The 23,036-nt window shown below is 43.5% G+C and overlaps 1 protein-coding gene across 6 annotated transcripts; it reads left to right on the top strand.

The window, feature by feature from the left end:
• Positions 1–11,995: 11,995 nt before the first annotated feature.
• Prpf38b (PRP38 pre-mRNA processing factor 38 (yeast) domain containing B) lies at positions 11,996–20,920 on the top strand. Of its 6 annotated transcripts, none has more exons than NM_001356292.1 (7): positions 11,996–12,561; positions 15,321–15,389; positions 15,642–15,793; positions 15,878–15,938; positions 17,737–17,807; positions 18,391–18,614; positions 18,963–20,920. In NM_001356292.1, the coding sequence occupies exons 6-7, from the start codon at positions 18,424–18,426 to the stop codon at positions 19,804–19,806; spliced, it is 1,035 nt and encodes a 344-aa protein (NP_001343221.1). In that variant the 5' UTR covers positions 11,996–12,561; positions 15,321–15,389; positions 15,642–15,793; positions 15,878–15,938; positions 17,737–17,807; positions 18,391–18,423; the 3' UTR covers positions 19,807–20,920. The 6 variants fall into 6 exon arrangements, with proteins under 6 accessions (NP_001343221.1, NP_080121.1, XP_030108621.1 ...); XM_030252761.1 differs by having other exon boundaries at positions 12,005–12,561; positions 15,321–15,399; positions 18,963–20,918; XM_006501914.2 differs by lacking the exon at positions 17,737–17,807 and adding an exon at positions 13,330–13,382 and having other exon boundaries at positions 12,009–12,561; positions 18,963–20,918.
• The last annotated feature ends 2,116 nt before the right edge of the window (positions 20,921–23,036 follow it).

Here is a 23,036-nt window from a genome sequence, read left to right as displayed (position 1 = left end):
CCACAGCCTAGTCTCAGCCCACAATAAGTCCTTAGAAATACAAAGGGAGGAGACATTGTTGTGAGGATTTATTCCTAGGGACATTCTTTGGGAAGAAGATTTGAGACTAGGTTATTTGGGAGCTAAAAAATGACACAAAAGGCTTGTCTCCCATGAGTTTGTGCTCTTCATTAGAAGTCAGCCACTATGCATATATTCCTTCAGTTCTTGTCAGACAAGATATAATTAATCTTAATCCAGGTTATGTCGATTTAATTTAGCTCAGCCAAAGAAGCCATTCCTCCATTCTCAGGACATGTTTACATCCACTTTTGGGCAACTATGAGGAAACCTGCTATATTTGGGGGAATTCCTCCTACTATAAAACACAAGTCAGGACAGGACCAAAACGGGAAACAGAATAAATATTCAAATTGACCCTGACTGCAGCAATAACCTACAACATAAACACAAATGTGGAGAAGTCCATTAGCAGCTATGCTATCTAACAAAGCAGCAGCAGTCACTTCCCTACTGGAACCTATGACTTATTCTGATCACAGGTTTTTGTCTAAGTTCACAGTACCATATGTGAATTCCCCCTGGTGGAGTGGGCTGAAAGTCCAAACAAAAAACTGGTTCTATCCATAACTGCTTTTGCTGCTATTGCAGCTCAGGCTGGCACATCCTGGCAACAGGTTTGATCATGATGCACGCGGGATCCACAGCTGCACACTCAGGTATGGGTTTCCCCTTTCTCTTTCAAGGCCAGACTCCAGGGCAATTACCTGTTGCCTCTAGTTCTCTCTTTCCTTTCTTGCCTCCCTGGCCTTTCTCTCGGGCATGGGTATCAGAACTCAGTCAAAAGGATGAAGCAGGTGAACAGTGCCTTGGGGAGCTAGCTGTGAGAGAGGCTCAAGACTAAAAGGCAGAGGGCCTTTTCCCTCACATGCATTTGGTTCCCTGGATTGTTCTTGGACATGATTTCATGCCTCCTGCAATAAGCATTTACAGTCAATATGAAAGACATGGATATTCTTGTTGGATGTCAGAACACAGCTATAGAGCCCAATTTGGCGAAAGGCTGTGCTGAGCGCTCTCCTCAGTGTGCCCTGGCCTCCTGCCTTGCTTTTGTGCTTTCCCAGATAAAATCTATAGTATATGCCAGGGAATTGTGTTTAAATTGGCCTGTCCTGAGAAAGTTCTGGGAAAAGGCTGTTCTGTTAATATTCAGCGTGAGCTTTCTGGCATTTATTTACATGATTTTCTGAATGACCCTTCTTGTATCATTGCTTTCTTTGTTTCAATCATATGTAAAAGAACACTGAAACTAAAGTAAACTTGTCTGCAGCATTAGACTAGAGTCTGCACCATTCTTGGAGGTCTTCAAATCCCAGGTCTTGCAAATAGATCTGCATAGGTCAATGAAAGTCAACATCATGGATTCCAGGTTTGGGGGTACCAAGAAGGGTTCTTTAATATAGATATGATTTGTGTTTTCTTTACCCTTTGGTCTCCCAGTTGTGAGAAGTGTCAAGCTAGCACCATTATTGTTCCTTCTTTTATCCAACTCATCCAATAGATTGGAGGCCAACAAAGGAAGTCAGCTCTTAGTCTCTTTCTTGTTGCAATTCCTCCCTCATAGCTTCCATCTCCCTATGTCCCACCACCCAAGCCTCAGATAGCTCTTATCATACATAACTGCAGCCAGGCTGCCTCTGCAGCTGCTAGCTGATACTCCACCTCCACTGCCACCACTGCCACTAGCGCCACCACCACCACTCCCAGAGCTTGTAATATCTGCTCTAGACCTTCAGCTGTTCTCAAAACACCTCCATACTCCCTTGCTTAATCCTACCATCAAGTAGGCATGTCACCCCATGCCACTCACCCCCCCCCAAGACTGTCATCCCCAACAAACATCCCCTCCCCTTAGTTACATATCTCACTACTTTCTGCATTACCCATGCCACTGCCACCACTGGCAAAAAGCACACTGCCACATCACATGGGGACATGTCAAAAAAGCATGTCAAAATTTCTTCTGCAAACATTCCACCATTAGGCTTCAGTTGGCTGTCTCATTCCTCATATCAAGACAACACCATGGTTCATCCCAAACTTATCCTCGGTTTTATCACATCTTGCCAAGTGTTGCTAATATTCCTAAACTGGGAGGAAACATCAACAATGTTTACCCTACCTGCTGGACAAAGGACAAATCAAAATATAATTCCACCAAAGTTTACTCTGGGGAAATTACAAAGTTCACTCTAGGCTTACTTACAGAACAATGGGTGAGGGGTTATGGGCAGAAGCATGGACGTCCTCAAAGCAAAATTTGCACCCAACATGAATGCGGTGATTTTAATAAGAAAGGCCTCCATAGGTACATATTTTTGAATGCTTAATCCCCAAAGGATTAGAGAGATTAGGAGGTGTGGTCTTATTGGAGGAGTGTGAAAACTTGGGGTGGGCTTTGAAGTTTCTAAAGTGCATGGGAGGCCCACTGTTCTTCCTCTTGGTCTGCAGATCAGTATGTAGCTCTCAGCTACTCCTCCAGCACCATGCTCCCTGCATGATAATAAGGGACTAAAACTCCGAAACTGTAAATAAGCCCCCAATTAAATTCTTTCTTTATAAGAGTTGTCTTGGTCATGTTGTCTCTTCACAGCAATAGAACAGCAACTATGTCAGAAATTAGTACCAGGGAGCAGGTTGTTTCAATACCGGCCTGACAGCTGCCTGTTGACAGGATGTGGACTTTGGATTAATGGGCCATACTTGTAGAAACAGGGAAGACAGTGGTGACAAGGAAGAGCAATGGAAAATTCAAAGGCCTGGTTCCAAAGGTTTCAGAGGGGAAAATATTAACAAGTAGCCTAGAAACCATTCTTGTGATATTTTGGCAAAGACTGTGGCTGCTTGTTGCTCTTGCCCTGAAGATGTGCCTGAGGTTAAACTGAAGAATTTTGATTTGATGGCTTTGGCAGAGGAGATTTCAATACAACTTGGTATTTATTAACTGTGTCATGTGGTTATTGGTGGTCACACTTGTTAGCTTGCAGGCATTTCCACCAGTCTTCTCATAGGAACCTAGCAACAGCTTACATCATCATCTACTATTGCCAGGTGTGCCAGGTATGGGCAGAGTATAAAAGGACTGCCGGCCACCACAGTTCTGTTTCTCTGTTCCAGTGCCCCACCCCATACCCTCATGGTTCTGCCCCTCTTTCTTCCGTGTCTACATGCCCACTTGTCTGCCTCTACCCCTGTCCAGGTCCTCACTCCTCTTCCCTTCCCCCAGTAAACCCCCTTTATACCAGATCTGTTGTGTAGCATAATTACCCGGGCATACCTAGCCTGGGCCCACCAGGTACCCCCTCACCACATTATACTCATAACAACTCTTATGCAGATCTATAACGAAAAGGACCAAGGTGAGCAAACACATACAAAATGTACAGTTTGCACAGAAATCCTTTTCTCCTGGAATTGTAATGGAGCTAAGTGATCAAGGAGATAAAAAAGTCTAAAGGAAAGCCTGATGCTAAATAGATTAAAAGGAGTGATGACCCCAGGGTAAGACCCCAACCAGCTAAGTTTCCAACCCGTAAAAAGGAACTAAAGAAAAACTTAAGTGTAGAGGAAGCCATCAACAACAGAAAGCTGATGCAAATTTAATTGTAGTCCTTTGCCCACCTAACTGAGAAAAGGGGCCGAATTCTAGCCCCAGCAAACAGCAGAACTTGGCAGCTTCAGTCATGTTCTGGCTTTAGAGTCAAGAATAGAAGAAAAGGGTAATGAAATCTCCATCTGAGACTAAGGAAAGCCACTGAAGCTGGGCACATGTCAGGGGTGTCCCTGTATGAAGGCCCAGAGATACTATTTCATAAAGCTATGAAGGCGAAGCCTGGATTGCATTGGAGACTCCCAAAATGTTGCAGAAGCCAGTCATGGAATACCTGCTGTGATGGTTTGTATATGCTCAGTCCAGAGAGTGTCACTATTAGGGGGTGTGGCCTTGTTGGAATAGGTGTGTCACTCTGGGCGTGGGTTTAAGACCCTAGCTGCCTGGAAGTCAGTCTTCCACTAGCAGTCTTCAGATGAAGATGTAGAACTCTCAGCTCCTCCTGCACCATGCCTGCCTGGATGTTGCCATGTTCCCCTTGGTGATAATGGACTGAACCTCTGAACCTGTAAGCCAGCCCCAATTAAATGTTATCTTTTATAAGACTTGCCTTGATATGATGTCTCTTCACAGCAGTAAAACCCTAAGACACCTGCCAATGAGAGTTGCAGACCAGGTATAGAGAAAGCTCAAAGGAGAAAAATGTGTTGCAGTCAAAGAGAGCTGAAGAGAGTTGGTGACCTGAAGAGGGCTTTGACATCAGACATGGAGATGGGAGTTTTGAGTTTGCCCCACTGGTTTTCCTCCTTACTTTGGTTCAACATTTCTTCACCATGTTCTCTGTTCTCCCTTCTGGAATCTTCAAATATATTCTGTGCCATTGTATGTTAAAAGTATGTGATCTTATCTTTTATTTTATTGGAGTGTTGCTATTAAAAGATTGTCTTGAGTTGCAGAAGAGACTTTGAACTTTAGGCATTTAAACAGTACTGAGACTGTGAAAGATTACGGTGATTTTTGAAGTAGGACTAAATGCCTTCTGCATTATGATATGGCTATAACCCCATGGGGGCCATATGAGAATACTGCCCCCTATAGGTGCACATATTTGAATGCTTAGTCACCAGGGAGTGGAACTCAAGAGGTACTTTGGTCATTGGTGTCTCTTTATAGCAGTAGGACAGTGACTGAGACAATGAATGATGATATCCCACTGAAGATTTAAAAAAAAAAACAAGCTTGTCTTGAGTACTGCCATTTTTGTTAGGGTCCAGGAGTCACCAGACGCTGATCTCAGTCAGATAGGGATGGTTAATAAACCTTATGTGTTCAATAGAACGTATATCCAAAGACTGATCGACCAGGGTAACAGCTAAAAGCTGTAAGCTGGACATTTATTTCTCAAAGCCAACTTATAAAGTCTAGAATGGCAAAAACCACAATGAGCTCATTCATACACAGATGCTGCAACTGCTGCCCAGTGGTCAGCCCTGCCTCAAGCCATTTTAGACATAAAAGTTCATGTTGGCCTTTAATTTGATGGGTCCTACATGAAGCTTATAGTCATGGAATTTCTTAAGATTAACAAACCTCATAACATACAGAACAGGTTATATGTTAGATATGCACACACTCAAATGGCAGGAAAGGTTTTCCTTGCCGTGGACTCCCTTTGTAAATTTTGTAAACCCTCAAAGTAGGAAAATGGCCAGAGCCCTCCCTGCCTGAGGAGCTCCAGAAGCAAGCCCCTTCCCAAGACCTCCCTAACTGCCAGAACTGTACAAAGGTTATCTCCTGCTCGCAATGGGATTCTCCCCAGGTTATGCTAATTTTAAGTGAAAAGTCTAAACAAAAGCCACCAATCCCTGAACTTCCCATAGAAACACACCAATCTCTGAGCACAAAACCCTGAACAGGAAAACCCACCAATTCCAGAGTTCCCCTAAGCTCAGGACTTGAAATCCCACCAATCCTTGCCCTGGAAATCTCCACCCTAGAAAGCTCCACCCCTTAAGGACCCCTCTATAAACACGGTGCTTTGTCCAATTCACTGCTGCTGTGTCTGTTCCCTCCCAGGTTAGAGTCAGCCACTCCTGAATTTGTCCCTCTTCTCTCAGGAGTCTAGCGAATCTCTTTTATGAGATTAGCTGCCTGGTGTGACTCTCTCATCGGAAGAAGACAAGAAAACAATGAAGAGAAAAAGGGAAGAATTGAAGGGAAGGAGTAAGGCTGAGGCTCCTGAGCTCCTCAGCTCAGCTGGGGATACCACCTTCCCCTGGGAGCTGCAGTGCCTCTGCTGAGGAGGTGTCCTCTCAGCTCTGGTTCCTGGGCTCCCAGTCTCAGGATACCCTTCCATTAGGATACCTTTTCCCCACAGAGCTGTGTGGTTCTGTGGCTTCAGTCCCAGGACACCTTCCCATTTGAACAGAAAGGCCGTCAGTATGTGGTCAGCATGACTCTGGTTTGAGTTAAATTATTTTTCTGTGTCAATGATTGGCAGGCATATTACAGTAACAATATGAAATAGCTGGCTGGCATGGAACAAAATGGCTACAGCTATCCTGGGGTTGTGGGGGAAGTCTTCAACAATTTTGACTTTAGACTCCATTTTATCTAAGCTGACCAACTCCTCTCTAAGCAACAATAGTTCCCCAGAAGATAATGCCCAAATCCTAACAACAGAAAGAACAATGAATTTGATTGCTTGGGCAAAAACACTCACATTCGATGTCAGCCAACAATGATGAAACGATGGAGTTGTCCCTAAACCCCAAGTTCTGATTGGTAAAACATTGTATCTGTTACTCAGCCCAGATGCTTGTGGGTTATGCTTATAAAGCTGCTTCGGTTCACACTCGGAGCTGCCAGCAAAAACGAGGTTCCTAAGTCCTTGTCTGGTGGCCCTGATCTATCAATGACTCTGCTTATGTGGTGGGAATAATAAAAGATTTTGCTGCTCCACAAGCCCACTAGTGTCTTCTCTCCCCTTCTCGTGGTGCACATGGTGTTCAATGAGAACTGCGTTTTTACTTAGCTACAGTCAGCCAACTGACATTTGTTTGTGTTGAGAATGAATGAAATGAAAGGCAAGCACTCTGTCACGGAGCTTTGTCATTTCTTGACTCCACCCACCCACCCCTTTTCTTTGCTTCTGTTTTTGCTTTCAAGACAGGGTTTCTCTGTATGGCCCTAGCTGTCCTGGAACTCCATTTGCAGACCAGGCTGATCTGCCTGCCTCTGCCTCTCTGCCTCTCTCCCTCTCTCTCTCTCTCTGCCTCTCTCTGTCTCTCTCTCTCTCTGTCTCTCTCTCTCTCTCTCTCTCTCTGTCTCTCTCTCTCTCTCTCTCTCCTGCCTCTGCCTCCACCTCCCTGCCTCCCTGCCCTTCTGCCTCTCTGCCTCTCCTCTGCCTCTCTGCCTCTCTGCCTCTCACCTCTCTGCCTCTCTCTGCCTCTCTCTGCCTCTCCTCTCTGCCTCTCTGCCTCTCTGCCTCTGCCTCTGGGATTAATCTGAGAGCTGGGATTAAAAGCATGTGCTACCACCACCAGGCTAAGTATTCTGTGCTTTTATAGAACACCTGCTTGGGAACTCTTCTCTGCCTCACTGATCCTACTTAGGTTACTGCTTCCTCAGAACCTGGGCATGAACTTGGGTGAATCCTTAGTGGAATTCCATTCCTTTGGCATTAGTGCCTGGTGCTAGCATCTTGATTCTCTCTGTGTTGTCCCCATCTAAAATTTCTAAGATGTTATGGAAGGATGATCCATTTGCAGGGATGTCACTGGCATGTGGATCAGCTCGGAGCTGATCATTCAGTATATATCCTGACCATACAGAGATCCTCAGCCAACAACACTGAATTAGAGACTTTAACCCCACAATATTCTTTTTCTGTACAACAGCTTAAAATAAATTCAGTATCAACAAATTCCTGAGCCATCTGCTGAGCAGATCACTCCCATCTGTAGCCTTGGCCCTGTTACCTGATTGGAAGCCTTGCAAAAAAAAAAAAAAAAAAAAAAAAAAAAAAAAAAGCCCTTGGCCAAACATTGTGTTACATCAGAATGTAGATTCCTAGCTGGGCATCTTTGACCCTAGCATTCAGATCCCTTCAGCCAGGGAGTTGGAGGCCAGTGCAGGCAACCAGCATAGGTGAAGTCTGTCTAGAAACAAAATGAAAAATCTCATAATCCTCACGGGAGATAAACTTAACTTTAAAAAAAAAAGAAGAAGAAGAAGAAGAAAAAAAAAGGAGGGCTGGTGAGATGGCTCAGCGGTTAAGAGCACTGACTACTCTTCCAAAGGTCCTGAGTTCAAATCCCAGCAATCACATGGTGGCTCACAACCATCTGTAATGAGATCTGATGCCCTCTTCTGGGGTGTCTGAAGACAAATACAGTGTACTTACATATAACAAATAAAAAACACGTTAAAAAAAAAAAAGCCAGGGTTAGTGACACATGCCCTTAAAGGCAGTGGCAGGCAGGTTTCTGTGAATGTCAGGCCAGCAATAGATACTTAGAGAGACCTAGTCTCAAACAAACAAACTAGATGCATGATGGACATGATGTCAGATGGCTTTGATCCCAGCACTCAGGAGGCAGAAGCAAGAGGATCTCTGAATTTAAGATTATCCTAGTCTACAGAGCATGTTTAAGGCCAGATATCTACACAGTGAGACCCTGTCCCCAACCCTATGCAAAAAAAAAAAAAAAAAAAAAAAAGTCATTTAGAAAAAAGTAACAGAGAAGTTGTTTGAAGATCGTCATAGTCTGCTTTTCCCAAATTCTAACTTAAAAAAAAGCAACCTAACTTTTTTTTCTCTTTCAGGGTATCAGCCAAGGCCTAAACATTCTTTCCTGGCGCTGTGTACCCTCTCACCATTTCTTTGAAGACTCCCCTCATTCCCATTAACCTCACCCTCTCCCCACATACCCTTCCTGCAGTTGCTTGCAAGCCTCTGTGTCTTAACATAAAGGCATGACTTTTCCTCGGCTCCCTCCTCCCAGCAGCTGCTGGGTTTTCAGTTGGCCTTCCCTTGTTTTTATCTCCATCTCAAAAAAAAAAAAGTCCTCAAATTCCAAGCACATATAACACTAATAACAAAGAAAAAAGGAAAGAGGGGAAGGAGTAAGGGAGAAACAAATAAATCAGCCAGACACTCAGGAGGTAGAGGCAAGAAGATCAGGAGTTCAAGGTTGTTCGTGGCTGCCCAGTAATTTTACTTTTAGGTTTGGTTTTTCGGGACAGAGTTCTCTATGTAAGAGCCCTGACTAACCTGGAACTCAGTTTTTAGACTATGCTGGCCTCAAAGTAAGAGATCCACCTGCCTTGGCCTCCCAAGTGCTAGGATCAAAAGTCTGCACCACAATGCCCAGCACTGCATAGCAATTTTAAGACCAATCTGGGCTATAAAAGGGACCCTGACCCACCCTATGTCGGAGATTGGCTTTAAAGCTTTAATTCAGTTGGGAATCTGTAATTCAGCGTTTGGCTGAAGATACTTGTCCCCAATTGGTTTTTGATCAATCAATAAAGACGCTAACAGTATATGGCTGGGCATAGGGTGGGACTCAGAGAGGAACAGAGGAGAATTGCATTGACTAGGGAGAGAAGGATGAGGCATAGGAGCTACAGGAGATAAAGCCAACAGCAGCCTAGAGAGAATTCGGCTAAGCGGCAACTGGCCGCTTCCTCCATTGGGCCTCGGGTACTAGGGGAGGGTTAAGAGTGCCCAGCCTTTGAGGTAGCCAAGGCATTTTAAAAATAAGTGTGCTCCTGGGTGGGTGTACACATTCGAACCGCTGGCAGCACAAAGCGGTACGGCACAAACTTACAGCTACAACCCTAAACAAAAAATACAAGAGAAACATAATGGCTCAATTACAAACAGCAGAGATCAGCTGAGCGCTGGTGATGGGGCCGCCTCCACTCCAGCACTAGGGAGGCAGGGGCAAGTGCATCTCTGAGTTCAAGGCCTGCCTGGTCTGCAGAGAAACCCTGCCTTGAAAAAACAACATAAAAGGAGAAAGAGGAAGGAGAAGGAAGAAGAAAAAGGAAAAAGGAAAAGGAAAAGGAAGGAAGGAAGAAGGAAGGAATGTGGAGGAGAAACACTTGCAGCAGCAGCTGTCAGTTGGCAAAGAGAGATTGGAATCCCTTCCCCTCCCCCACCAAGGGAACAGCAAAAGGAGCATGTGTGACAAAAGTCAGTCAAATAGAACCCCAAAATGACAGCTAGTATGTAATTGTCCTACAAAGTGTCACAGTCACTCATGGCCGAGCAATTTGGGAACTTTCTCTCAGCTCACCAGTCCACTCCCATTAAGAGAAAGGGCTTGCCCTTTCTAATATTCTATTTCTATTTCAACCACGTGTCAATGGTCAGATTCTTGGAGGTAGGATACAAGAACCTGGATACTTCAGCAAGGAGCCCTTCGTCACTTGCAAAATGCTGATTTTCGATTCCTATGCAGGACTGCATATGGAACTGACTTCCCTCTGAGGACTGATCAACAGGAGTCAGCATCAGGGTGAACTGGTTTCTACTCATTGCCCATCCCTCCCCCCCCCAGTGCCCCCCCCCCCCCCTCAGTCTCCCGTTTCAGTCTCTGTATGTGCTGCTGAAACTAAGATCTGCTCGGAAACTTCCGAACCCAAAAGTTTCCAGGAAAGGACGACAGTATGCGACCAACGATTGGAGTTTGGCGATTCGCACGGCAGGCTGCTCACCTCATGGCATTCAGGAGCAGAGGAGCACTAATGGAATTATTCTGGCCATTGCTGAAGAATGGACTGAAGCCAGAAATAATGCAAGCAATACAAAGTAGACGTCAAGGTCATATTTAAAATTATGCATATGAACTATTTTTCTTTTTTCCAGTGATAGGGCTGAAACTCTTGCTTGCTAATGAAGTCTCTACCTTTGAGGAACATCCTCAGCCCCTAATGCTCATATCCATGAATGAGCACAGGAAAACACGTTTCTGTTGGGATTAAACCAACGTTGCCCATGCTAGCTAGGCACCTCGTCTACCATTAAACTACACCAATAGCCTGATTTTTTTTTAAGTCAGATTATTATACCAGTCTAGTCTTGGCCTCTTGATTGTTCTGCCTCAGTCTCTGGAATGTAAATTTCCTTTCAGACGTAGCCATCAAAACCAACCTAGCCTGATTTAAATACACACACACTATAAGGATGTGGGGTAGCCTTTGGTAAGCATTAAGTTCCTAATGTTTCATCCACACATTACAGACATTTTATTGCCACTACTCCCCACGAAGCACAGCTCCCAGCTTCTTGCCAACTGTGCTATTTTCCATCTCTAAGCCTGATTTTGCTTTCTATGCTTAAGCCATTCTTTGCTCAAATCAGGCTTATTAGATGGTAAATAGTAGATGATGGTCAAAGGCTCCAGCAGCCTCTTAACTCTCAAACACTATTAATCTTAAATTATTAGTACCTTTGAGAACAGATACCCTGATTACTTTCCCACCTTTTCTCCATCTCCATTCCTCACTCCCTTTTCTAAGGCCTAGCCCAGTGCAGCGGTACCATAGAACTAGCATCTCACTACATGTGGTAGCTCAGGACCCAAAATCCCAGTATCTCGAAGGCTGTGGCGTAAAGATTGTCTTGTGTTTGAGGCCAGCCTGAGCTACATGCTAGCCTCAGCTATAGTGTGAGACCCTAATTGAAAATTAAAAAAAAAAAAAAAAAAAAAAAAAAGGTGAGTCAATGGAAGCACTCCACGTAGGGTAGCAGATTTTATGTTTTTTGTTATTTTGAGATTGGATGTCTATGGAACTTGGCTTCAGAATCACAGACCCGTCTGCCCCTTCCTCCCCAGCACTGGAAATAAAGCGGGCGCCACCACACCCAGTTGAGAGTACTTTCTTTAAAGCTCACAACCCAGTTAAAATATTATCCTAATCTTAGGAGAAAAAAAATTTGGGGCCGTCTACGACTTCCGGTAGGACACTATTACCTCTGCGAAAGCCTCAAGGACTCTATCGGAGTCAATTCCCTGACTCTAGTCCTTTCTGGAGAATCTAACAAAATTAACTCATGAGACTTCGACCGCTCCGCAGGAGCAGTCACGCATCCGTCCAGAACACAAGTGTCACGAGACCCTCTTCCTGCCTCGAGAAAAATCAAGCAACGGATGCAAACTCTAAAACATAGCAACTGTGTCCAGACCCCCTTCCCCCTGGGCCAAAGTCCCAGGAGGAAGCCACCAGCCCGGCACACAGACCACCGGAGCCGAGCCAACACGCAACGACCTCGCGCAACCAGGAAGAGGAATAGCCTGCACACACGGGCGGCTCTGATTGGCCACGGCCTTAGCTCGAACGCCCGGGCGTATGGCGTCACTTCCGCTGGCCCCGCCATCTTGTTCCCAGGGGCAGTTGGCGGAAGAGATCGAGCTCCTCTGCTGCCCGTTCTGCTTTGCGTCCGGAGTTCTCCCCGCCTCGTTTTTGGCGTCCGTCTCGGGCCCGGGCTCCCGTGTGTCGGCGTCCCAGTTGCAGTTTCCCGCTCGGCTGGGGCACAACGCGGCGGGCTCCTTGCCCCGACGGCCTTCCATGGAGTAGGTCCGGGACCGTTGTCCCGAAGAGCGCGATCGAGCTTGGCCTCCCTCCTCCCGCCCGCCCTCCTTCCTTCCTGCCGCGGCACCATGGCCAACAACAGCCCCGCGCTGACCGGCAACTCGCAACCGCAGCACCAGGCGGCCGCGGCCGTGACCCAGCAGCAGCAGCAATGTGGCGGCGGCGGCGGCGCCACCAAGCCGGCGGTGTCGGGCAAGCAGGGCAATGTGCTGCCGCTGTGGGGCAACGAGAAGACCATGAACCTCAACCCCATGATCCTCACCAACATCCTGTCGTCGCCTTACTTCAAAGTGCAGCTCTACGAGCTCAAGACCTACCACGAGGTGGTGGACGAGATCTACTTTAAGGTACGCATCCTCTAGGCCGCGTGTCGGGGGTAAGTTCGCCAGAGCGGGGTGTCGGATACCGTGGATGCACCCCCTTTCCCTCCCTCCTGAGACCCGCGGATTTGGGGGAGGGGGAAAGTTGGCGGAGGGAGAAGTGAAGCTTGGGGCTGGTTTGGGACGGGTCGGGCTAGGGCCGCCCTCTTTTTTTCCTTTTCAGGTTTTGTTTTTTTTGTTTTGTTTTAATAGCCGGGCGAGCCCGCCACAATCGATCTTTAACCTACCCCAACCTCCTGCCTATCCCTAGGGAGCTGTTGGGCAAGAACTCTAGGGGAGAGGAGAAAAGTAATACCAGAAGCCTGTCCAAGTTCACCATTTTTTAAAAAAATGACTCCTTTTTACCTGTGTCGACTAAGCACTAACTCGGTGCTTCTGCCGCTGCCCCCCGGGCCAGCGGAATTACTGAAGTAATTACTTCAATGTCGGCCTCGTGCTCTTCGTTAAGCTCTCCAATCCCGACAGAAATTGGCCAGTGAGTGTGTCGGGTGGGCCGGGAGGGTTGAGGGTGGCGTGGAGTGCCAGGGCAAAAGAGGTGTACAGAAGGCCTGGAAATTTTTCCCAGCAGGAAGTCAGGAGTCGAAGGTGTCAGCCACCTGTGCGTTGGGCATAATTAGAATGCTCTGGGCCCTGGGCTTCTTTCTGCGGCAGGGTCGGTGCTGGCTTGGCTGTGCTGGGGAGCTCACCTGGCGCCTCCTCACTGCACTCTTGTCTCAGTTCTTGTTTCGTTAGCAGGATTGACTCAGTCTTGCAGCGAGGCTCGGAGCAGCCCAGGGTCGCAGGTAGAGGTATGCACTATTAATCATGCTCAATCGCCAATAAATGCATTTCCCTGGTTAAATGAATGGCTAATTAGGTTTATTTTTACCGGTTTGGTGTTGGGCCATTGATTTTGGTCTCACTAACTAGAGTCTCCACTTCCCTACAAATTAGGTAGTTTAAAAAATAACCTTCCAGGCCTCCGAGGTTAATTTATATTTTAATGAGTATTAATAGTCTTCATGTCTTCAAGCATTTTCGCTAGAGCATGTAAAGTAAAACACATCCAATTTTTCTTGTCTTGACATACACGTGGAGATGTTAACGAAAAGAGATTCTGTATATTTTACCTACTTTTCTCCCAGCCACTTGTTCAGGTTAATGAGAGATTTTTGAGGTACTAATTGCTTTTTATAGACAAACCTTTTAACTTTGTATATATAAAATATACACGTACTCTTGGTGTTCTTTTACAAAAGCTATTAAGTAGGTGTAACTAATACTATGAAGTAGTTTTTTTAAACTAGCTTTTAAAAGGTAAGGCCTTTTCAGTGTGGATGCAGCATGGTGAGTGATGATTGTGGATGCAGTTAACTTTGAAAATTTGGGTCCCTGTACCTTTGTGACAGGTTGTTTTAAAATAGAGACTAATATTTCAACTTAATTTCAAATGTATTCTGAAAAACTTATTATATTAGAAAGTATGTTTAAATTCATTTTTAAAACTAAAATGGGGGGGTGGGAGATGCCCCATGGACTAAGCATTTTTTGCCTTTGCGGAGAACCTAAGTTCAGGTTCCACCATCCACATCAGGCAGCTAAAAACCACCAGACCCTCGGGGCTCCACAGACCCACACATACATGTAATTAAAAGTGAAATGTGACTGAAAACTTGCTAGGAAGTTTCTTTGGATCAAATAGTCTTTGAAATGTATAGGCTTCCAGTTTAACATGGTATGCCCTCTTTTGGGTACCCTTTAAGGAATAGAAGCCGGTTGTGGTTCAGTGGCAAGTCGGTTCAGCACGTATCCAACGTAGATGAGACCCTAGGTTCAGTCTCCATCCAGCACTGGGGGCTGGGTGGGATGTGACTTAGTCTGTTTGTTGGGAACAGGAAAAAACTCCATAAGGTGAGCAAAACAGTATTGTTTTCAATTGAAATGGTTGGTTGGTTGGTTGTTTTGCTTGTCTAAAGCCACTAAAAAAAAAAAGTATAAAGTATTGCCGTGTGTGGGCAGAAATAAAGAGCAGGGTTTATTTAAGAAACAAAAACAGGTCTAATATTTTTCACTTATCTCTAGTATCAAGCTTTTTGCTATTTGGGGGTAAAAGCTGTTTTCATAGGGTGTTCCCTTTAATAAAAATGATACTGTTATTCAATTTGGTAAATATTAATGACTTCACACTTAACCTTTTAACAGTTTATACTCTGGGTTTGCAGTTTGGCTAAAAATTAAGTTTAAGAATGATCTTTGTAGCTTTATCATTTTAATCTTTAAAATATTTAACTAGGAATTAATTGATCAAAATGAGAAATTAAAAAGTCCCAAAGTGGGTTTGATTTATAGTCCAAGCCAGCCTGATCTAAATGAGATCCAGGCTGGCCAGGGCTACAGAGTAAGACCCCCTTTTCACACCCACTACCCCAGGCTTTAAACAAGCCCTTCTTGCCCCTCCAGAGCCCTAGAAATAAACTTCATATTTTTTGTAATATGTATTTAACTTTACTGTAAAAGTGACCTGTCTGCTTTGAAAGCATGCCAGGGTTTTGTTGACTCCTCTAACTTTGTTGGTGTGGAGTCTGAGCAGCTTTCCCAGTGATGCTGTACTTAGTGTGTGAGTCCAGGATGATGGTGGAAGGCTCCCGCACAGTGGCTCGGCACTTGGGAGGAGTTGCTCTTAGGAACTGTGCTCACTGTAGTTTCAGAGTCCGAACGTTTGTTGTCTTCCTTTTTTTTATTTTCAGGTCACGCATGTTGAGCCATGGGAAAAGGGGAGTAGGAAAACTGCTGGCCAGACGGGGATGTGCGGAGGGGTAAGTAGAAGTACGTGCATTTTTTTTTCCAGTTTTTCTGTCTGCTAAGTTTATAGGAGAGCTAAGTGTCCTTAGATATCCAAATACTGACTCTTTTCAAAAGTGCAAAAGTCAGGTCTCCATTGAATCAGATTAGGAAAAGTATTAGTTTTTATGCCCTCCTTTTAATTGTAGATTATGGTTGTTGATAACAGCATCAATCAGTGGGTATTAAGTATCTGCTTATTTGTTCTTAACTGTTTCCCTTTAAAGGTTCGAGGTGTTGGAACAGGAGGCATTGTTTCTACAGCATTTTGCCTTCTATACAAATTATTTACCCTGAAGTTAACTCGAAAGCAAGTGATGGGTCTCATAACACATACAGACTCTCCATATATCAGAGCCCTTGGATTTATGTATATAAGGTATGTGTGTGTTTATCTACATATTTAAATAAATACTATATTTTAGTTCACATAAACTCAGTAGATTTCTTGTTATAATTGTAGGTATACCCAACCCCCTACAGACCTGTGGGACTGGTTTGAGTCCTTCCTTGATGATGAGGAGGTATGTCAGCAAGGGTAATCATCGCCTTTCTTCTGATTGCTCTGCTCTTGCCCTTTTCTTTTTTGGAAGTTTAATATCTTCAGAATTTCTGTACATTTGTTTCTGTACAGTCGTACTTTTGGGATTATTATCCATTTGCTAAGATTTGATGACTTTTCTGTGTTAGGTTAAAATTTTAAGTTATTTTAATATGCTTTAAGAGTTAGTATGTTTTAATAACTTCAATGATAACTTTTTCTCTCCCAAATTAACTCTGTATTGTGTTGATCCTAGCTCCTACAGCTGATAGTTGCTTTCCGAGGGGCTAGACATGAGAGGCAACATGCACTACTGTAACTGTAGGCATTTTAAATCTCCGAACGGTTTCTTGGCTTTACTATGACCTTTTTCAAACAGCAATATTTATATTTGCGTGTAAGTATAGGCTTAGAAAGACTAGCTTCAATAGCCTGACAATTATACCTATCCAAGTAAGAAAATAATAATTCTTTTCCATTTTTCTTTTGAGCCCGACACTCAGTGTTACTTGGGTCAGTCTCAAACCTGTAATCTTCCTACTTCAGCCTCCTGAGTAGCTAGGATTACACACAGGATTTACCACTATGCCTGGCTCCTTCTAGCTTTCTCAGTCACTATACAACACAGTGTTTTAAAGACCCAGGCTTAACATTGTAAAACTTGACCTCATAGTCACATACCCATAGCTCTGGGCTTGATCCCAACACCTTGGAAAAACACAGTTCTTTGCCTAAAATTAGCACTTGAGGTTTTTTTTTTTTTGTTTTTGTTTTTTTTTTTTTTTTGGCTAATCTAGTCACTGTCTCAAGCCTTAAAACAAGCTGAGCAAAGATTAGAGTCATATTCAAATTCTACCCATATTAATTTACTTAATGAAGACTAGAGGATCAATGTATACTCAATTGTGAGCTTTATTAGCCTTGCATCCACTTTTATCACTAATTTGTAGTTCAGAGTTTGTATAGTAGAATTAAATTGCTTCTGTGCGTGCAAACAAAAATTTGGTCCTTAATATGGCACACCTTTAATCCCAGCACCTAGGAAGCAGAGGCAGATGGATTGCTGAGTTCCGGACCAAACTGGTCTATGTAGTAAATTCCAGGCCACCCAGAGTTACATAATGAGACCATGTCTCAAAAAAATCTTTTTTGTGGTTGATGAATATATCCATCTAATAAAAATTTCATTTTTATTATATGCCCACCTTTAAAAAAAAAAAAACCTCACTCTGTAGACATAGAGGAGAACCATTTTGAGACAAGGTCTTACGTAACTCATGTTGGCCTCAGACTAGCTGAGAATCAAGGCCTCTACTACTGATCCTCTGTCTCAGTTCCTTAGTGCTAGGGTTACAAGCAAGCCCAGAGATGGTTGTTAAAAATTTCCCTGTCCTGTTTTGGCCTATTTACCAAGCTGTTTATTAATAAAAAAGATCCAGGAAGTATTTGAGGTAAAATCATAATTGTTAAACTTTTCTCCTATTTACATGGCTTTTTTCTAAAGAAAGATTAAAGCACTTCAAAAAGGCATGTCACTTTTAAAAATTGTTCTTAGGTTTCTGAATGCTTCTAATTTATCTGTTCTTTACTGTGTTTACAAGCCTGAGGTCCTCTATTTGAGCTAACGTATGTTTTCTTCTTTAGATATCTGCAGCGATTATATTTGGAAATACTGTATATCTGAACACTTAAATGTGTGTGAGTGCAAGCAGTTTTACCTTTAGCTCTTGTTTTCCTGTTTAGATAACAAATCTCACTTTCCTTGTGTGCTTGCACTATAGGTTTGGGACTGACAATAGCTGACTAACATGTCCTGAGCTGTGAGAGGGCATAGCAAGAAGGCCTTCATGCGGTAATGACCCTTTTCAGAGACAATGGTCATCATGGATTATGCGTTTCCAATTCTTTGTTCATTTATTTATTTTGTACATAACTTTAAATTAGAAACCTCACTGCTTCATGGCAGTTGGTTTGCTATTGCTTCCAGTTTTAGCAGGGCTTCATTTTATATTGCAGCTGTTAAAAAGATAACCTTTAGATAGGAATTTTCAGAAAGTAGTCCCTACATAGCTAGGTTTCAGCACTAGGTATGTGTGCAAACGTGTCCTCAAGTGTAGGTATGTGAAATGTCATGTTAACCCACTTGTTCCACGTAGTTCAGTGATATAAGGGGCTTTTCCAGATTTTTGGTTAATGAGTAAGTCAGGTCCCTTTATGCCCAAGAGGCTGCAGGGGTTTTTTTTCACCTGCATGTATATAATTAGCCTAAATATTCTTCATTCATTACCAGATTAGGATACACAAATTGAAATTTTTCTGTTAGTTTTTTTATAGTTGATTCCAAAGATGGTATAAAATTTTTTTTAAAGTGTTCATGTATATGTTGATGTGTCTTTTTTTTTTTTAACCGGTAGGGTATCTCTTATGTTTCATAGGACCTAGATGTCAAAGCTGGTGGAGGCTGTGTAATGACCATTGGAGAGATGCTTCGTTCTTTTCTCACAAAACTGGAATGGTTTTCTACTTTGTTTCCAAGAATTCCAGTTCCAGTCCAGAAGAACATTGATCAGCAGATTAAAACTCGACCTAGGAAAATCAAGAAAGACGGAAAGGAAGGCATTGAGGAGATAGACAGACATGTTGAGAGACGGCGATCCAGGTAATGACAGTTATTAATTTTAATTTACCTATACAAAGTTCTTAGGAAAATGTGGTTTTCCTTTAATTTGTCATCCCCCCTAAACGTTATTGTACACATGCATGCCAGGCAAGCACTACCACAGGCCGTACCATCCAAAGGTTAATAATTATATTTGATGTGTGTAGTAAGCTGATGAAATGTTTGCAGTATATTTGGTTGGTTTATGTGCTAGGGAGTATTTGTGGTTGAATATCAGCCCCAGTGTTCTAAGGACATCCCACGTAAGTGTTCCACTGAGCTGCAGGTATCCCGGCCCTTCCAGTGTTTGCTTTATTATTACAGTTTCTTCCTTTCCCCTTTTCTTAGATCTCCAAGAAGATCACTGAGCCCACGGAGGTCTCCAAGAAGATCAAGAAGCAGAAGTCATCACCGGGAGGGCCATGGATCTTCTAGTTTTGACAGAGAATTAGAGAGAGAGAAAGAACGCCAACGACTAGAGCGGGAAGCCAAAGAGAGAGAGAAAGAAAGGCGAAGATCCCGAAGCATTGATCGGGGCTTAGATCGCAGGCGAAGCCGCAGTCGGGAGAGGCACAGAAGTCGCAGTCGCAGTCGTGATAGGAAAGGGGATAGAAGAGACAGGGATCGGGAAAGAGAGAAAGAAAATGAGAGGGGTCGAAGACGAGACCGAGATTATGACAAGGAGAGAGGCAGTGACCGAGAAAGGGACAGAGAGAGATCAAGAGAGCGCTCCAAGGAGCAGAGAAGTAGGGGTGATGGAGAAGAGAAGAAGCACAAAGAAGACAAGGAGGACAGACGACACAGAGATGACAAAAAAGAGTCCAAGAAAAAACACAGCAGAAGCAGGAGCAGAGAGAGGAAACACAGGAGCAGGAGCAGAAACGCAGGGAAGCGGAGCAGGAGCAGGAGCAAGGACAAGTCAAGCAGACATAAAAACGAAAGCAAGGAGAAGGCAAATAAAAGAAGCAGAAGTGGCAGTCAAGGAAGAACTGGCAGTGTTGAAAAGAGAAAACGAGAACACAGCCCTAGCAGAGAGAAGTCTAGAAAGCGCAGCAGGAGCCAAGACCGTTCCCACAAGAGAGAGCATAATGATAGCAAGGACCAGTCAGACAGACAGGATCATCAGAGCAGCCAGAGTGGAGAGCCAGAGAGCCAAGAAAAGGAACACAAAAGCAAAGATGAGACTGTGTGAAGATTGTGTAAACTTGGATCACATTGAATCCTATAAATGTTGATTAAATTCTGCTTTTTTCCCCCCAAGTTGAGATTGTGCAGTAGTTATGCACTCTGAGCTCCCCGTAGGCTGTGTTTTCTTTTGTGTAGGGAAGTGCCTTTGTAATCCCATTACGCATTGATGTTTTCACCCTGTTGAGTTGACACATGATGCACAGAATGTTCTTGCATTTTTGTTTGTTTTTAAAATGTACAGTCTGTACATACGTCCTGGAAAATGTTTTAATTCCTTTGGCATGGTTGCCATGTTGGTTAAATTTGTATAAGGCAATAAACTGCCACTAATTCTATTTTTGTTTTGTAGGTGTGAGATTATGGTTGTGTACTGAAGTTAGCATGGCTGTGCTTTTCATAATAGAATGCTAAAGACTTTGGGAATGGATCTTGGATGTTTGTTTAGGAGAATTATGTGTTTTTCAGTATACATGGAGGCAACAGTTGGAGGGTTAACATTCTTGTCCACTGTATATTACCTTGGAAGCTCTTGTTAATATGTTGTTATTCTCCACAGTTAATGTTCGAGAGAATTTTTAAGAGGTTTAAATTAGGCTTAGATTTGATCAGAAGTCCTTTTAGCATTCTACCTCAAAGGGACACTGTTAGTATGCCTAAAATTTATTACTTTCCTTTTTACAATGTGCTTCCCCCTCCCTCTTGAATTCTTTCTCAGACTTTAAAAGTACTATATTAAAGTGTGTAAGCCTGGCGTTGTAGCAGCCCTATACTAAGGAGTGATTGGGAGAGGGCGGGGCGCAGGAGCAGGCGAGGGCGGGGCGCAGGAGCAGAGGAGCAGTCAAGCCTAAGCTTCCAAAGCATTTTATAATGGAGAATACTTAAATTATGAAACAGCTTGATATAGTATCCTTTTTTAAGAATTTAAAACTTTTTTTATTGATAATGAAGATTGCTGTTTGAGTTTTTAAACTTAATCTAGGACAGAAATATTACCAGTAATGCAGTGCTGCGTTATTTAAGACTATCAGCAAATTATTTGATAGATTGTTCTTATGACTTGTATTCTGATTTCAGAAAACCATCATGAGTGTGGAATAAATACTGGATTAAATCCTTTATCCTGGGTGTTGGTTTCCCCCCCCCCCCATTTGTTAACATTTAAAGAAAATTGTGGGAACTGATAAAATGTCAGCAGTTTTCTGTAGAGGAGATCTTGAGCAAAAGTGACTATTTAAAAAGAACACATTGCTCAGCCTGTAAAGGTGCTTCCCACCCAGCCAGACCTGAGTTCACCCCTGGGCTGGGAGGAGAAGGCTGGCAACAATACTATCTCATGGTGTACACATGTACCCCTGGAAACAGTCTCTTAATCCTTGTAGGTTGGAAGGAGATACGCTATGCTGGTACTTACTAGACTCTTAATAGCAGTTTCCCTTTTAGGGGAAGGAGTGGTTTTGTTGTTTTGTTTTTGTTGCAGGGGCTCTTCTGTCCACATCAAAGCTGATAGTTGAAATTGTACTTGAACAGTATTAATACCATTTAAAGTTTGGTTTTGAAAGTTTTAAGACATGTATTCAGGACAAAATAAAAAGAGAGAGAGAGAGAGGACCAAAGTGGTTAGTTATTGGTATTAGCATTATGGTTTTGGGTTTGTGTTGACCAATCAGGCATTTCATTGAAGAGCCCACAGGGGGCGTTTGTACCACTTGTAAGAAAGATCTCTAAGTGAAATGCTCCGGTTAAAATGCTGTACTTTTAGAACTCTAGTCCTATTTCAAATTGACAACTAGTCTGTTACAACTAGTAGTACAGATGTAACTATTATTCAGCAAAGTAGTTAAGTGAGTGCTGCCAGGTCTTGACTTTTGGAGTCCACATAGTGAAGAGGGGCCTGCATGGTGTCCTCTGGGCACACCTACACTGTTGCTGTCACATACTCAGACAGAATTTTAAGGAAATTGGGAAGCCATTAAGTGTAATTAATAACTCAGTTTTATGTTCAGTTGATTTTTTCCCCCTTAAAGTATCTAACCCTGGCTACATGATAGGCAGATGTTCTCTGAGCCATGTTCTCAGCCTTTGAGCATACCATTACTACATTGGAAGTGTTCAGTAGCGTAAGCAGACTATAGAGTGGCTTCCTGTGGCGGACGAGATTCATTGGTCATTTCTTAGACACTAAGGAATGCTTTTTTTAGTAAAGTAGAGATCTGGGCGTAAGAGTGCAGGTCTTTAATCCTGGAAAGGTAGAGGCAGGCATAAATTCCTAAGGGAATTGATAGTGCTATTGATCTTCAAGTATCTATAGCCCTTCAATCCGTAAGATTTGTTTTTCGTATGGTATGTGCAGGTGCTTCTAACCTGAGGCCAGAGTCATTGGTTCCCCCAGGGCTGGACTTTTCACTCTTGTGGCTGGCCCTGTTCCCTTAGTATCTAAATCTTCCCTGAGCAAAACAATTTGCCCACTCTCAGCACTCCTTAGATGTCTGTAGTTCTTCATCATTTCTTCAATCATTGTTTTCCAAGCCACTGTTTCTCCCTCTGTCTAAACCTCTTCCCTGCCTTACTTCCTTTTAAAACTGGTGTTCTTCAATTATCCTTCTCACCCATTGACCTGGGAGTTCTGCCCTGAGGTTTTAACAAGTACTTATAAATTTCAGCAGCTATCTTGCTGTCCCTGGGTCTCTTTCGTTTGTCTTGCTTTGTTTTGATGTTTTGAAACAGGGATTCAGAGCTTGCATCTATTCCAGTCTTTCTCTTTGCTTCTCATCTGCCCTGTGGTGAATGGCTTTACTCCACGTGCCCTGTCTACCATAATGTTCTGTCGACAGGCTCAAAGGCAATGGGACAAAGAGACCATGGGCTCAATGCTCTGAAAGCACTAGCCAAAATAAAGCTTTCCTCTTTTTAAAGTTTATTATCTCAGACATTTTTTCATGGTAGCCACATGCCTCTTCCTCCCTGTTGCTGCCAGAACTAAATCTCTTGGGGAGGCAATGTCTGTCCAAAACACAGCATCTTCTCGTGTCTGCTTTCCAAGTGCTGAGATCCAGGTCTGAACCGCAACATCTGGCTGCCTTCGGCTTTTCCGTTTTGTTTGTTTGGCATAGGATCTTGCAGAACTCGACATGTAGGCCAGTTTAGCCCCTGAATTTAGAGGTGATTCTCTACCTCCTAAGTGCTAGGATTACACTTAGATACTGCCAAACCCCAAACAATTCTTGGGGTGCTAGC

The sequence above is a fragment of the Mus musculus genome, chromosome 3 (genome assembly GCF_000001635.26).
Source record: "Mus musculus strain C57BL/6J chromosome 3, GRCm38.p6 C57BL/6J".
Classification (NCBI taxonomy): domain Eukaryota; kingdom Metazoa; phylum Chordata; class Mammalia; order Rodentia; family Muridae; genus Mus; species Mus musculus.
Note: the sequence above shows the minus strand (reverse complement) of the source record. Positions and strands in the feature narration are given on the sequence as shown.